General features: G+C 41.5%; 4 protein-coding genes across 4 annotated transcripts; all 4 read right to left on the bottom strand.

Moving 5' to 3' along the window:
• Window positions 1-581: 581 nt before the first annotated feature.
• L201_000900 (uncharacterized protein) lies at window positions 582-5,287 on the bottom strand (the record flags this gene model as incomplete). Its single annotated transcript, XM_066216695.1, has 4 exons — window positions 582-1,169; window positions 1,228-1,481; window positions 1,549-4,813; window positions 4,904-5,287. The coding sequence occupies 4 exons, from the start codon at window positions 5,285-5,287 to the stop codon at window positions 582-584; spliced, it is 4,491 nt and encodes a 1,496-aa protein (XP_066072792.1).
• A 3,278-nt stretch (window positions 5,288-8,565) lies between these two features.
• On the bottom strand, window positions 8,566-10,708 carry L201_000899 (uncharacterized protein; the record flags this gene model as incomplete). The annotated part of the gene is made up of 8 exons (XM_066216694.1): window positions 8,566-8,662; window positions 8,800-8,875; window positions 8,919-8,994; window positions 9,047-9,077; window positions 9,129-9,186; window positions 9,238-9,820; window positions 9,944-10,525; window positions 10,604-10,708. 8 exons carry the CDS (start codon window positions 10,706-10,708, stop codon window positions 8,566-8,568), a joined length of 1,608 nt encoding a protein of 535 aa, XP_066072791.1.
• A 1,826-nt stretch (window positions 10,709-12,534) lies between these two features.
• Window positions 12,535-13,668, bottom strand: L201_000898 (uncharacterized protein; the record flags this gene model as incomplete). The annotated part of the gene is made up of 1 exon (XM_066216693.1): window positions 12,535-13,668. The coding sequence occupies one exon, from the start codon at window positions 13,666-13,668 to the stop codon at window positions 12,535-12,537; it is 1,134 nt and encodes a 377-aa protein (XP_066072790.1).
• Window positions 13,669-14,175: 507 nt separating this feature from the next.
• Window positions 14,176-16,291, bottom strand: L201_000897 (uncharacterized protein; the record flags this gene model as incomplete). The annotated part of the gene is made up of 11 exons (XM_066216692.1): window positions 14,176-14,343; window positions 14,486-14,626; window positions 14,686-14,850; window positions 14,927-15,212; window positions 15,275-15,288; window positions 15,365-15,552; window positions 15,619-15,706; window positions 15,813-15,951; window positions 16,008-16,060; window positions 16,115-16,230; window positions 16,276-16,291. The coding sequence occupies 11 exons, from the start codon at window positions 16,289-16,291 to the stop codon at window positions 14,176-14,178; spliced, it is 1,374 nt and encodes a 457-aa protein (XP_066072789.1).
• Window positions 16,292-16,546: the final 255 nt, after the last annotated feature.

Raw genomic sequence — 16,546 nt, 5'->3', positions numbered from 1 at the left:
GTCATGAAAGTGTACGACGATCTTTCAGCCGTTGTCGTAGTCCATTGGTCATTGTTGCGAGCTCTAGGACGCGTTTGCTAACAAGCACGTTTATCAATTTATCACTTATAATCTAAGATTAGACAATTATATATTTAATGCATTTTACTTTCATTTTTAAATATTCGATTTACTTCTTCTTTCTATTAAAACCTTTTTATATTCATTATATACATAAATTAGAAAGATTCCATATTTTCAGTCTATCTTCCTTTTATCTTTTGCACCTTTACATTGATGGTGTCTTTTGACTTTTTGAGTTCTCCTATATACTATTCTCAAAACCTAAGGATGAGTTGTGTGATAGTTCAATAAAATTATAGATCGTCCCTCACTGCACGTAATACTACTGTTACAAGCAACTCGGGAATTTCCCCCGGTCAAAACTACCTGATCTAATTTTAACAAACAGAATAAATATACAAAAATACCAAATTGTCTAATTCTTCCTTTCTTTCTTCTGATTACAAAAGCACACGAGTTCTTTCTTTCTTCCCTGTTTTTTCGATGCAACTCGAGTGGTTTGCCGCTTGTCTAGCTATCTACTTTATGCTTGTTGATTTAGGTACAGCGCCACTGATACTGGCTCTAGTAGATCTTTTTTGAGCAGCTACACTCATCCTAGTTCCAGATGAAGGTACGTGACCAACTGGAGCAGGTGCTATAGATTGATTTTTGATTGGTGCACTATTTGCTGTGACAGGGGTCAAGGGTTGTATTCCTGGTCCAGGTTTTTTAGCTAAAGGTGAAGATATAGTAGCTCTTCTCCTTTTCGGTCCTGGACATCCTTCAGGCGGCGTGGGAGGTGCCGATCTGACTAAAGGTCCTTTTGTTGGACCTGTAGCAACAGTAGATGTACTAGCATTGGGACTTGGTTTTGATTGTTGAGATTGAGGTACGGGTGAAGGTGCTGCCGAAGTTGCAGGTGAGGTTGAGGTTGATAGAGCAGTGAGATTAGGTACAGATTTCGAATTGACTGACGATAAGTTTGATCCGTTATTCTTGTGACTTGCACAGTTGTTACTTATAACAGGTGCAGGTGTAGGGATTACTGGACGTCTAGGTATAAAAGGTAATCCAAAAATCTCGGAGGCCTTATGCTCAGGTTTTAAGGATGCTAATGTAGCAAACTGTAAGAGAGTGAATCAGCTCGATTGTAGCCAAATTATAAATAGGTTCAAAGCTTACCAGCTGGAACAAATCCTCTCTCAAAATACTGGCCAACAGACTTCCTTCGTGCAGCTTAGCTCTTCTTGCGAATTCCCTAGCTTCAGATAGATGTATCCAAATACCGCTAACACCCGGCGAATGTACGGCGTTGCGAATTGAATGTGGGACGACATGTCTTGCAGCTAACCGAACAGGGGATATAGGGTTATCGAGATATTCAGAGAATTTCGTTTCAGGCAAACCAAGAGCAGCCAAAAGAGCATTCGCATTGACTGTAAAAGGATAAACTTAGTCAGCGCTGATATCCAAAGATAGAATGAGTGCAACTTGGGATCTTACCGAAATCTGTATCCAACCTTCTGAGAAGGACCATTCTAGCGTGCGTTTGTTTATTTTCAAATAAATGAGCGTATACCGGAATGTTATCAACAACACAAGCATCTACACCGGGGCATAACGGTTTGGTGATGGTAGTTACTGTACCACCAGATTTAGTGTTGCTATTATTGTTGGCAGGAGGAGGCATGGATGTGGGAGCAGGGGATGGAGCTGATGAAGGAGATGGAGTAGATTTGTTGGATAGCGTAGCTGGCTCATTGGGCGGAGTGATCGTGTTACCATTGACGGTTTTAGCGGTGGCACCAATAGCTATCGTCGAAGGAGATGTGGACGGTTTGGGTGCTATCTGAGTTGGAGGGGCAATCGGTAATGCGACTATAGCTGTACTGTTCTCGCCTGGACCGGAAGCCGACGCTACAGGGATAGGTGTAGGCCGAACGGGTACGAGTTTCGACGTCAATGTAGGTGTTGGTGCAGGTGCAGGTACAGGTGCAGGAGGAGCTGATGTAGGTGCGGGTGCGAGTCCGGGTGCGAGTAAAGGAGCAGGGGCGATCGGTTGTGCCTTCTTCGTAATTTTACCCGAGCTTGGCGTAGATACAGCTGATGAAGTCGCTGAAGCTGGTGTGATTGGTCGACCAGGTAAAGTGACTGGGCTGACTAAAGTTGCGGAGAGTACGTGTGGAGGAGGAGCAAGATGTGCGCTTGAGACAGGTGTTGGAGCAGATACCGCATTGATTTCTTGTTCACTAAGAACAGCTTCGGCCATCGGCAAAGACATGTCTGAAGGTAAAGTATGTAAAGGTGGACTTTGTGATTGAAGAGGCATAACAGGAAATCCAAAACCAGGTTGTAAAGGTGGGCTGACCAAAGCTTTAGGATCTACGGCCACGCACATCGAATCTACAGTAGGTGTACCCAATGATAAATTTGACATGCTAAAGAGTGACATGGGAGATAGTGCAGAAGGGGTAACGACATTTAAAGAATCGGTTGATGATGTTCCCCATGGAGCATGATTGACATTGCTTTCTGACCAAGGTGTATGAGGACTATCTTGATGGTGTTGATCCCTTGATTCAGCTCTTATAGTTTGTCGGTAAGCTTCCATCATTGCTTTCTGTTGTTCAGCTTTCTCCTTGCATGCTTTACGATGTTGTTCTTCTCTTGCATCAGCTTCAACACGAGCTTGCTCTAAATCAGCTGTTCCAATAGCATCATCTACTTCAGCTTCGATGTCCAACTCTGGACTGAACCTATTAGTAAGATCGATAGCCGGTGGTTGAGGTGATGATTTCCTGCGTCTTGATGTAGCAGTAGATCGAGCACTTCGGTTTCTTGCTGGAGTCTTAACAATGTTGTTGAGTGCACTGCATACTCCTATTCCACCCCAATTACCACTACATCTCAAAGGATGATGCTTGTTCTTTGCTGGTCGACCTCGATGAGGTGTCTTCTCGGCTTTTCCGGGAACAGGCAACCATCCGTCTAATTCTTCGACAGTCACACTCTCCGGTCCAAGGATGACTTCATCCACTCCCAATCTACCATTATCACCTTCTATTTCGAAAGGTGGTAATTCTGAAGATCCGCTAGAAGGGGTTGAAGAAGCACGAGAACCGCGATAACCTGTTTCGTCTTGTTCAGTTGGGACGGGTGATGGATAATCTTCAGGCTCTTGTTTGATTCGGATTGCCGAAGCTTCTTGAGCCCATAAAGCAGTATGAAGGTGACGATCGTGTTCGGGTGTTGGTGCGTCGCCTATCGTTGAATTGAGATCGATATCCGAGAAGGTATCTTCAGCTTTTACTGGCAATTCACCACTTTCATCTAACCATGGTGTTTCTTCATCCACTTCCATCTCTTCAGGATCAAAGGAACTACGAAGTTTTGAAAGATGCTGAGTTGGACTAACATCAACTGGCGGAGCGAGATTTTTATAAGTTCGAAGGTTGGGTGATGCTGAGGGAGAAGAATTCGCGATCCAAGTGTTAAGGGATATACCTCCAGCATCAACAGCCTTCAGTTGACTGTTCATGGTCGTAGATATGTTGGTCCGAGGTGATTCGAAAAGTGAAGGTCGATTATCCAGCTGATTCAATTTGATCTTGGTATTTAAATCCGCTTCTTCATCTGGCGAAGATAAAGGAAACAGAACTCTTAAAGCATCTGTCGCCTCTTTAACCTTTGTCTCATCTTCGTCCATAGACCAGTTCGGTCTATCATCTTCATCACCATCTACAGCTTTGACCAAGATCTCAGAATCCATCCCCCAGGTTGTTTCTCGCATTTCGTCATCAGAACTGGAACTCGAAGTTTCGAATTGGTACATTCGATCATGTCTCGCTGTCCAAGTGGTGTTGTCTAGCGAATGAGAAGGGAAGGGTGAAGCGTGAGGTTGGAATGGAGATGTAGGTATAATGGGTGAAGGATAGAAAATGTCCATGAACGGGGAATGTTGAGGTAATCGAGAAGAGCTAAGCACTCGTGGTGAACCACCGAGGGAGAGAGGAGGTGGAACTTTTCGGAGCGAGGTGGTACGGCGTATCAGTCGAGATGGTCCAGGTATATCAAATTCCATGTCGGAATCACTGGTATCACTTTCCGATGAGGAATCCAGTATATCTCGAGGTTTACGTGGTTTCGACTTTTTGGCTGGTCTAGTTTGGGGTAAAGAGATAGGTTGCGCGAGTCCCAGTCCTATTGTATCTTGTCCTACGCTAACACTTCTTGATCTCGAACTACTTCCAACATCACTAACGTTTTCTTCATCTGCTGCCATGGGACCATTCAGAACCAATCTAATCTTGACAGGCGCTGAGACCTTGGCTTTTCCTTTCTGTGTACTGCCAACTTTCTTCTCCTCCACCTTGACGACTTTGTTCTCCTTTTGCTCCTTCTGAGGTTGTATTTTTTTAAGAGCAGGTTTTCTTGCCGGTATTTTAGGCACTTCAATACCTTCAAAAGGACTTTTCCATTTGGTCTTCCCACTTCCACCGATTAAAAACCATACTGTTCCTTTTGGTCTGATATTATCGTCGAAAGCGTTGGGGTGAAGGGCAGGTTGCAAAACTTGTTCGACTACTGAACCAGCTAATTGTTGTTTGGATAGAAGACAATGACGGTGAGATTTTTCGCATCTTTTCAGATAAGAACGAATGGCGTTGTTGATGAGTGTAGTTGGCTCAATAGCTGCAGAAGGGGGTCGAAGCCATCCTTGCTGAAAACATGTTGATGCAATTTCTTCCGCTGACAATGCACGATTTTCCTAGATATCAATTATCAATTTATGGCGTCAGCATAAGATGTGTAGACATTTGCAACGCAATTAAGATTGAGTGATGAAATTGGCACATACGTAAGAAGCGATTGAACCCAATATACCCATAAGAACCTCATCAGCCTCATCCTCTTCCGTTATTCCACATTTACCCTTTCCGCCCCATTGTTCAGGGAAAGGACATGGTGTTCTTTCACTTGCTCCACCGACACTCCTTAATCCATGAGTTTTAGCTTCTACAATGCTAGCCGGTCTTCCTCTACTTGAACTACCGATATCTGATGGTGTACCTGGACCAGTTGCGAAGGGAGTTGAAGGTGTACTTGTAGCGGCTGAAGCTGATGCTGAAGGTCTATGAGCACGAGATGATGTACGAGGTGTCGAAGATGAACCTTGGGGTGTAGCTGACGATGATGATGAACCAGTAGGCGGCGCAGGTGCCGGTCTTATTGGTCGAGCCATACCGTGTTTTAAAAGGGTAAATTTGCTGATTCACCGAATACGAGCCTAGGATGGGAGAAGAAAGTCAATCGAAGACTTTTCTTCTTCCTAAGCTCGAACGGTGATTTAGCACTTGTTCTGGTCTTCTATCTCCTTTTCTACCCTAAATTTAGCTACCTGATCCTGATGAATGTTTGGTAATAAGAAGTCGGTGGTCTAGTTGGTATGTATGATAGTGGTATTAGTGTTGTTGCTCATTCGCCTTTGGGGTAAATGAAAAAGTGGATTAAAGTTGGGTGGCAAGAAAACAACAATTTATTGATTCAAAATTCTCTGTTGATAACACAGCGCGTTTTGTTGTTTATTGTGATTTTCTTAGATAAGATTGTTTACGAGTCAAGTGGAGCGTCGTAATGAAGACGTGGTATGCGTGTATGTCACGGAATTGAGGGTGTAGCAGAGGAGTCGAAAGTGTAAAGTAGGATCGGCTTGCGATGCGATGTTTCAATGGATGATATGATCCAATAATCCAGAATGACGAAAAGTCGGTTGATTGATTGAGCGGTGTTTTTTGGGTCGCAGTCGCTGATCCAAGTTTATATTTACTTGGTTTTTGGTTGATATCGTATCTTGATATTCCTATCCTTTATATCCTATCGATCCCCGTGTTATGCCCACGAATAATGATTTCTGACTATCTTCGAGTAAGGTATATATTGATGTTTGGATAGTGATATAGTTCTCTATGGTTTTCGTTATGATGAATTTAAAAAAAGCTATTCTAATAAAAGCGAGAGAATGTAAAAATGTAAATATAATCAGCTTCTGTAACGAAATTTTTTGTTGTTGTGAATGATGGACCAAGCTCCAACCGGCTGATAAAGGGAGGAAAAGGGGCAACGAACAATGCGATGTAAGGTATTGATAAGGGACAAGGAAAGTAAGGTTGGGTAGACAAGCCGATACCAGTTTTAACCGGTTGCTTCCCATTCCTTTCCAAATAAAGCTCTATCAATGAACATCCTATACACAGACCATCACGAACGATTGATCTCTCGTGCGCTCCTTTATCAAGTATCCAATTTTGTTTGACTAAATGATAAAGGGACGCGTAGGCAAAATATTGTGTTTATCCAAACTATCCGATACCTCTTCTTCCAAACTTTCTAATGCATCCATCCATATGTATTTTCCCTCTTTTCTTTATAAATGCATGCAGTGATGAAGCAAACAGGAAAACGCCAGAGAAAACAACTTACTGAGATGCCAAATCGAATGAATTATAAAAAGTAAAAAAAAAAGGCTTTGTTCGATTATTTGATCGGTCCTGACCTATCTATCGAAAATCTAATAACGTTATATATTAATTATCTATCTTCTTTCTTTTCTGTTTTATGCTTTTGTTTATTCGAAAAGTTGAAGTAGTTTTGATATTTTTTGGGTTGTTGGTTGGTATCGAAGCAAATTGGAAGAAAACGAAAACCCAAAAACGATGAAGAGAGAAATCAATAAAACGATGAAGGAAAAGCAAAATGGTATTTTTATCAATTTTGAATTGAAGAAAAAGAATGAAGAAAGGATGTTTTCAATTTCAGGTTTGGTGAGTGGGGGGTGGTAATTGTATTTTGATCATATTGAAAAAAACACGTATCTGTATGGTGTATGATTCAACATTATTATGAATGATTGGATTTAAGGGTAACTTTTCGGATAGATCAGAGAACAAAAAAAAAACTGAAAAACTGGGAAAAATAACGGATATGACGGTACGACTAAAACCGGATTCACCATACAAGCACTACAACCATTTCATAGAGTCTTTTTATCTCGCGCGTGAGGGACTTTGGCTTGGTTCAACTTAGCATTTTTAGTCTCATGAGGAGGGGTTACTACACATCTCTCAAGCAATATAATATATACCAACGTCAACTGAGATAGATAGCCTTTACAGGTAAATGTTTGCATCAGCGAAATCCATTCAATCTTGTAGTTGTAGTTGAGACCGATACGATTGTATTTCATCGTCATTATCATGGTTTTACTAGTGCCAAGTTTAATCATTCCCGGTGAAGGACTAAAGAATACAGACACTCCTGTTGAGTGGTGGGTGGGTGATACCAAAAGAAGTCTGGAACTCTAAATCATTTGGTTTTTTCATCTATCTTATTCATGAAATTTGAAAGTGGCGAATTTCGTTCTCAACGTTGAAAACGAGAGGAATTGCGACATCCTCCGAAAAAATCACAAAAATAGTTTAAAAAGCAAAGCCTTGTGATTTGTTCTGTCATATTCAGGGCTCATTAAGGTTAGTCGATCTTTAAACCCTGAGATATCCCATTGTTGTCATTTACAACTTGTATGGTGGATAGGAATTTACCTAAAAGATCCAACGTTCTTTTCTTGGTATGCAGGCGAAGTAAGTATCTGTACGGTATGACTGTAGGCAAATCAATCAGCCCCATTCGTGTGCAGAACTTGAAGTGGCACTCGGTTTGGCGCAACTCTCAAAGCCTCACCGAAGATGTTCTGCAAACACCCGCGATACCAATCAAATACAGTAAACTCGAATACATTCAAACATAATTTCTTTTTCGTTTGCTCATTAAATAATCGATATATGGTTTATATTGTACAAATGAAAATTTCTGTTACCTTTCGCGTTGATCATATTTATCAATTCAGACTTTACAACCTTGTTTTAATCTTTTATAATTTTTATTATATTTCCATTTTTCTGTCCTTCCTGAGCCATACCCCGCCTACATATCCTAAGACCCCCGTCTGAAACCATTGGTGGTCAATGTATAACTGTTTGTCATGTTTGTAAGACTACACTCCTTGGCCGCATTAATCGATTGACTATTTGTATATCCATCTGCTCAAACAAGCATTGAATACACATAATTGACCTCAGTAGGGCAAAAGGCATAACCACTCCTCGTTGAACCTATCGTAGCGTAAATGTTGAAATTTGAAACAGAGAAAAGCAGAAAATTTGTCTTGATTTGGAGGCCGTGATGTTGAGAGGAATCAGATGATATCAGACGAGCAAGAAGAGAAAGCGCGTGTTGAGTGAAATCAAGAAAGAGGGTGAAATTAGGGTGAGATCTAAATAATGAAAGCGTAGCACTGAAATTGATAGTCGAAAGTATGAAGATATGTATCACTGATGCCAAGAAGGTGATATGCCGGCGTGCTTACTCAGATTCCCGGCTATTCACCATAGACGGGACAAATGTCACATAAATCAGCTATTCTTTCCTGGTCGCAGTATCTGGTAAGAGTAACGAACTTACACCTCAATAATGTGGCGTCCAGTTGTGGGATGAAGCTTCGTTCCAGCTGATTTCGTCAGATGAGCCCCAAGATTTTGGTCGCTGGGCGTTTCTGTGTTGGCTGCCATTATTGTTCTGGTGATAGGAAGCATTGAGAAAAGGATTGACCCCTGAGTGCGGTTGTCGAGGCAGAGTTACAGCTGGCCGGTCTGAATATACAAGATTATTATCAGTCGATGGATTACCTTTATAACATACAGCAATAATGTATCTTCACCTTTGTTTGAAGGTTCGTCAGGCCAGCAACTTTTGCAGAATTGCCTTCTCCTCCAATCTGTCAACGTAGTCAGCGTCATTCTCGGTCAGGAAAGACTCACTGATGAAGCCACAATCGCATTTCCAGTCGCCGACTGATCCGAGAGGAGGTCCGTGGTTTGAATGAGAGGGGTGAGACTACAGTATGGAGTTAGCCAGCAACCGATGCATAACTTCAAGTATTACTTACAAACGATTCCCATGGTCGAGGATGACCGCATCTATAGTGTCACGTCAGCGAGTCTCCCACTTCCGATATATCGTAAACTTACGCTCGACAATCTGGATTCTTTTGGAAATTGTGATAACCACAATAAGGTTGTTTGCAGACTATATGAATCTGTCAATATCCTACTACCTGTTGGTTATGGGAATACTCACTCCAATCACCAGGTGCAAATGTTGCAGGAGCTGGAGGTCCTGTGTCAAGACCAGGTACCCAAGTTGTAGGGAGGAATTCTGAATTGGAATATTGCGCGGTACTCCATGTCGCTCTTCGTGAGATAGAAGGAGCTGCGGAAGTGATCGACATAAGTTGTTGACGTACTAATGACATTGCATCGTCACCATAGGTCGGTGTTCGTATCAACTCTTCGTTGGATAGATAACGGTTATGGGTAGGCATACCCGCTCTGGAAGAGTTGTTGTAGTGGTTGTGGTACCGCGATTGATCTGACATATAACGGAGTTGCTCCATCGGTCGACTGGCTGAACGTGCCGCATCCTCATATGCGATCTGGTTCAGATGATGTTCCAGATTGGCACGTGATTGATAAGCTGGAGCTTGGTGCTCAAGAAAGTTTACCTCATGTTGATATCCTTTTCGTTGAGGAGGGTCATACGATGATTTGCCATATGTAGGTCTGAATCCTCCGAACCCTGGGGTAGTTGCAAAATCAGAGAAGTTGTACTCGTTTTGGAAACCATAGTTTCCGTCAGTACTTGAATTGGGTGAGGAAAGAGACTAAGGTGTTGCCAGGTCAGCAATTTCATGTAGCATACAGAAGAAGGAAGTCCGACTTGCATTGAATGACTCTCTGCTAATGGCATTATCGAAAGAATTGGAAGTTGTTTGTACACCTGATACTGTAGTTTGACAATTGGCAGAAATCCGATTGGAAAGTGCTTCTCTTTTGGCTATTTCCTGATTATGGCGGTGCCATTGACCCAAGATGTTCTCGTTGCGATCTTGTCTTTCTTGTCTGTTTGGTAAATCCCTCTCTTCTATATACCCGAGGTGTTTATGAGGAACAGACATGATTGAATTATCGTTATCATGAAACCTGTATGCTGGTGATCGCCAAGGTGGATAGAAACCACCTGTATAAGCAGGTTTGTGGTCAGGTGCTTGTGTTTTCTCAATAAGACCGAGCTTCTTTTCCGTACCAATAGGAAGTGGCATCTGCTTGTCTTCTTCTTGAGAACTAGTCGAAGAGGAGGTTGATCGTGATTGAGTATGACTGGCTGAAGTAAATATTCGAGTAGTGTCATTAATGTGGGTAGTGGAGGCTCGATTAGCACCGACATGATGATGGATTGGGCTAGTAGGATTGAATTGTCGAGCATTCTTCTCAACGTTGGCCATAGTGAATGGTGGCATATAGTAGAGTGCATCATGTTCAGGCTGCTTAGGAGGGTTTAGATTGAGTGAGCGAATCATTTCTTGGATCTAAGGATAATCAAAGGGATCAGCATGCTGATGATTTGCTGTAGTGGCGAAACACAACAGATGGGTATCGTGACTCACATCTTCTGCTGTGTGCAGTCTTTCAGTCTTACCTCTTTGCTGATTATATACGATATGCTCGGATCTATTATCGAGCCCAGGAGTACTATCGGAAAAGGTGCTCATGGTGAAACAGGAAGATAGAGGTTCAGTTAGGAAGAAATGTTTGTGACGACTGTAATAGGGATCGATGAGGATTTGATGAAGCAGGCAGATCAGCTGTTTAGTTCAGCTAGTATCAGCTTTTGGTTCAGCTTATTAGATAGTAAAGTTAAAGAGCAGAGAATAAGGGAGGAAAGCAGGAAAAGGAAAGGTTGTTATGGAAGTGGAGATATAGGAAAGAAAAAGAAGAAGTAGCGAGATAAAAGATGTCTAACGAGAGAAGTATAGGTATTGTGGTGTATGGTGTGCAAAAAGATGTGGTATGTATGGTATGTACCAAGAAAATGGATTAGTCTGTGCGTTTTCTTAGGTTGATACAACTCACCCTTACCCCAGATTACGAATTTGCTGTATGTAGGTTGTTTCACTTGAGATTTTGCGGATTAGTCAACCGGAGGAATAGTGATACAGTAGGGAAGATTACGATATACTGATATGATAGGAGAAATATAGAGGTGTTATTACCGTAAGTCGTTGATAACTGGAGACTATGGATGATGAATTTTATTGAAGGTTGTGAAAATGTATTGAAAATAAGGATTATTCTGATAGTATTTGCTGAATGATGTAAAATGTTTCCCTTCCTTTGGTGATGCCGTAGGTTATTGACCTTGTTGTCCTTTATTGATACACCAACCAAAATTTTCCGATCAATTGCTGATTGCTATACAAGTTCACCTTTCCTAAATCCGATATAATGATGAAAGACAAAAGTATCAAGAGTATTGTATAGTGTGAAAGGAATCGTATTGCGAAGCAAAGAGAGGCGAATAAAGATGATTTATACGTTAACGGAAAAAAGTGGGATAGAAAATGTGCAGTAATGAGTGGGAGAAAAGGTCTTGTGAGGTTTTTGCAGATCTTTATATACTGTATAACATATCAAAGAAAATGGGATTTTTGGGGTAGATCCTTGATTTTTTCCTTTTCTTCGTTTTCGAGAAGAAAGAAAAGAGGTAAAACTTTGATGTTGATCTAAAATTTCGTAATCTTTCGTTTAAAAAATCATGACCCAAAGGACCCTTGGAAACATATCAAGTATGAGTATAGTTTGTACTATATGTAGATCTTGTTTTTATTTGAGACCGCTGTCTCATTGTCTTGTGTATAATTCGCTTTTTCTCATGCTAACAATACCTTATCTCAATCTTGCTATTAGTGTATTCCATTCCTCCGGTTTGTGCATGTCAATATGTACAACAATATTCCAGAACACAGCATCATGACTAACTCCAGATCCCAAATTCCAGAATTAAGATAAAATCTACCTACATACCCCGTGGGTCACAAGAGAGGAAAGCAATGAAACCAAAGTAGCTGACGTGGTATACCCCAAAAAAGAGAAAAGGTTTCACATTGTTCCAGCTTATATGTGTGTTTTAGACAGAATAAATCTCCAATATTCTGTAAACTCGTTTCTGAAATTTACAAAAAGATCGGTAATATGACCGACTGACCGTAAGTTAGATATAATGGTTGTTCGGATCAACGTCCTTTCAGGTAACCTTATTTGGGCATCCTTTGACTGGTCTTCTATGACCTATCAACCATCATCAATCAAACTTCTAGCTCGTGTGCCTGGGAGTAATCTGTTTACAAGCATTTGATCGTCCATTTTGCCAAGATACATTGACCAACAGTAATCAGTATACTCTAGTATTATACCCTCAGAACTGGTCTTTTCAGAGGCCAGACAGAAATAATCCGCCTTACAACGATCCAATACTCTACTATGCATAAGGTACTTCGGGAAGCTATTTTCGGTTCGCCAAAACACGGCTTGAAGCAGATCAAGCCAACTTGTCACTACTTGATGTATCCGTGACCGAACCTACTCCAGATTTCCAATCAGTGAGAATAACCAATCTACTCTCTTCATTAGCTACTAATCTATCTTGAATCCCGACTTGAAATCCATTCTTGGTCCTATAATTGCTTTTCACATTCTGACAATTATTTTTTGATAAAACTGATAATACTCCTAAAGTGGTTTTGAGAGTTTCGTTAAATCTATCTTCAGTTTCTTCGGAAGTTTCTCTTAAGTCGAATTGTTCAACACAATACTTGGTGTAAGCTTGATCTATTGATGAAGTGGATGGTATAAATTGTATGATATATCTATCGTATTTTATTTCTTTGCCTTCTGAAGCGGGAAGCATTGATATCCCTTGGAATGTATAGCTATGTGATTCAGTATTATTACACGGTTTAGCATTTTCAGAAGATAAGATCTTATTCAAGTATGAGGGCACCTTTTCTTGTGACTCTTCCAACAGAGCATCTCTTCTCCCAATCAAGTTTTTAGCGAAAAATGTCGGTACTCCACCATTACTTTGGAGTGACGCTGTAATCTCTGATTCAAGCTGTTCTAAAGTTTTACCTCTCTGGCCAAAAGGTACCGTATTTTCAGCATCACAGAGAATACGCGAGAACGCTGAAGTATCAAAAGGAGGGAATCCTCTTTCGTTTTCAGTTTGCATTGTAGAAAGCCGTTTAGCTTTTTCTTCACCATCAGTGATAATAGTTCCCCATGGCATATATCGTTGAAATTGATGAGGTTGAATTGGTTGACCAATTTCAACTGTTGAACCGTTAACAGAAAATACCATCTCGTGAAAGTTACGATCCCTTGGAACATGGGGATCTAAAGTACTTATCAAGTTAATAGCAGATGTCAGGGGTTTATCAAGTCTACTTTCTGACCATTTCCCTTCTCTTCCCTCTTTTTCGAAAGCTTTTATAGTCCAGGCGAATTTATCGGCGGCAGCAGTAGCTTCCGAAACGGGCAAGAAGCTGAGAATGCAACTATCTTCGAATCCATTCCAATGACCTGGGACACCTGTATGCGAATTCGCTGCTGTTACCATATAAGGACCATTAGCGTCTTGTAAGACTTCTTCAGGATGTTTGCTTAAAGTATTCATAATCGAAGTGTCTGCTGTTCCTGAATCAGCCGTAGTGGTTGACGGGAGATTATTACTACCGCTCATTGGTTTATATCGCCGTTTTCGGAAGTGTAGTGTCGCAAAGTGATGTCAGTATTCATTAGAGGATATTAAAATTTATTGATAGGATACCAGCGGCGGAATACTTTGAGTATTTATATCAGAAAAGCACACTCCAACAGAGTAGCCTCTCTTGAACCTCTTTTGAAGAAGCTGTTTATATGACGTAGGTTGAGGTACGTCATAAAACGAAGGAGCTGCATATCTGGTCATCCTTGCGAACTTACTGAGATTGAAAGGATGTAGGTGGTCAACGTATAAGAGGAAGGCATCCAATCGTGCTTCGAAACGATGTTTCGTGATATGGCCCGCCCGACATGTAGCTAAAGCCTCGCGTAGATGAGACTCAATAAGCGTGAGGTATGCGTTCACATTGTTATCTCCCCAGCACAACCTATGATGTGTATACATACCTTAGACATGTAGTTATTGATCAAAAGGCAAATCTGACAAATCTGAAGAATCCTCGCCATTTTCCGATTTTACTGCCGTACGTTTCCCACGCGATCTTGTGGATCTCGAGCCCCTTTCTTGCTTGATGGTTGTAACTGTTTTGCCATTTGTTTTGCGTCTTTTGGAAGGGGGTGTACTTGCCTTCGAAGAAGACTTTCGTGATCAGGGTGTCGAAAATAGGTTTGACGGGGAAGAAGTCAGTTTGGGAAAACGAGGAGAATTCGGAAAACTTCTATAATCAGCTTCGTGCACAATTCTTATCAATGCGTTTTGGAGTACCTACTTTCTGCACCGAGTTCTCTTCAACCTCTTCCTTAATCTCCTGCTTAACCTTTTTAGTGCTGGAATTCCTTTGTCTAGCGGTTGTAGCTTTAACAGGTGTGGTCACTTCATCTTCAGACGTAAGACCACTGGACCCATCGTCCTTCAGAGGATATTTGTCAGCGTGACGTTGTTGGTAAGGTGACAATAAGCCATACTCACCGAGTCATTTCCCTGTGGGCGTTTCTTACTTTGACTACCTTTACCACCTTTACTTATTTTGGGCTTTATTTCCACTCCTTCGGGCATTTTCTGTAATTCTTCCACAACAGCTGTCGTCCTTCCTCCTACTTCGACGTAAACTATTGTAGCAGGTTTACCATTAGGCTGAGAAGATTAAAGAAAAAACAGGTTTGTCATTAGGATATTCAACGATCTCACAGCTGGAGATGCATTTACTTACTAGTGCCAAGTAATCCTTACCAGCTGGCTTGATGTCTTCTCCAGCTTCCTCATCACTTGCATGATCTTGCTCCGCCTCTTCAGCTTTCTTCTTACCTTTCGCCTGCTTTTTACCTTTACCCCATCTCCAACGGAACAACCAATCTTCAGGGAATTGACGAGAATCGGCATTCACCTCCACTGCTTTCATTGTCACGGCTCGGAGTTGATGATGCAGGTCTTTGACATTCTGGGCAGATAAGTGATTTACTGGGCAAGAGGGATGTATACGAGCTTGATACAGCACTCTATGAAGTATGGACAAATCAGCAGACTGAAATGGGTGAAAAGAAGTATAATAATAGCTTACTCATCCGCTACCCACTGTCCAATCAACAATTCTTGATCAGCTAAAGTGCTAATGACAGAAAGATCAGATACACCTAGAAATGCGACTCACATTGCCTACGCCCGCACTGAACGCTTGGTCCATTATCATTCCTTTCGTGGTCCCTTTCTTCTTTGCTATTAAATCTTGAAACTCCTCAAGTGTAGGATGACATAAAACTGGATCAAATCCAAGAAGAGATACTGGAGGATGATCGGTAACTGGTGAAGGGAGCAACCGTAGTCTACCAAGTCGTCGACCTGAACTTTCCATATTAGTGGTTATTACGTGTCGAAAGCCAGGTGACGATGGTAAATGAAACTTACCATCGATGAAAGCTAACTCCACAGGTTCATTGCCCACTGATCCCGGTTGCGGTTCGAGTTTGAGTACACTGTCACACACAGTTAGTCGCTAGGGATGACACGAGATCCGATCACTCAACTAACAATTTATACCACTATAACACAAACGGCTTGTTAGCTTCGAGTGCTACTATTCTATATTGAGATCTACGTACTCTAGGGGGCCAAGTCTTTGGATTCTCCCTTGGTCTTCTTCTATACCAAGTTGGTTCTTGCCCTTTAATCTGGACCATCCCTGTCATACCGAAATGCATGACTGGTAATCTACCTTTGCCAGACAGGGTCATCCAGAAACTATTCCAAAGCACCTGTCAGCAATTTTGTCCTCATATCCCTTGAAAAGTACTCACGTTTTACCCTTTCTCTCACATCCAGTAATGGTTCGTCCAGTTATTTCTTTGGCCTACACGAATCTTTTCAGTACAGTTACAATCAGATGAGCTTGAGTGTTACTTACAAATGCCTTATGATCATCTCCTCCTGTATATACTATTTTATCTTCAGTCGAATCTACCGATTTGATTTTGTACCCTTTACATGTCTCGTGTATGAGCTTCCGTGCTCTTTCGACCTCTATATGATGTTAGCTCCCTTCTCATCCTGCAGCAACTAGCTCACCAGGTAGTTCAGGCATCTTCTTCTGTCGTACTTGAATGAACCCAACTATTATTGTGATTGTAGTTGGGTATGGTTGTATATAATCTGCATCTGTGGTTTATTATGATCGGTGTCTACTGTATATCCGTTTGTTATTGATCGTCAAAGCCAGGCACATGACCGTGATTCATGACGCACAGGTAGCTCGCCACGTGGAGCATCTTTTGTCGTTGTAACTTACTTGATTGTTACGTTATATTCCGAGACCGGTTAAATAGATATCTACAACAGC

Source organism: Kwoniella dendrophila, chromosome 1 (assembly GCF_036810415.1).
Source record: "Kwoniella dendrophila CBS 6074 chromosome 1, complete sequence".
NCBI classification, from domain to species: Eukaryota; Fungi; Basidiomycota; class Tremellomycetes; order Tremellales; family Cryptococcaceae; genus Kwoniella; species Kwoniella dendrophila.
The sequence above is the reverse complement of the archived record's forward strand: the minus strand, read 5'-3'. Positions and strand labels throughout refer to the sequence as shown.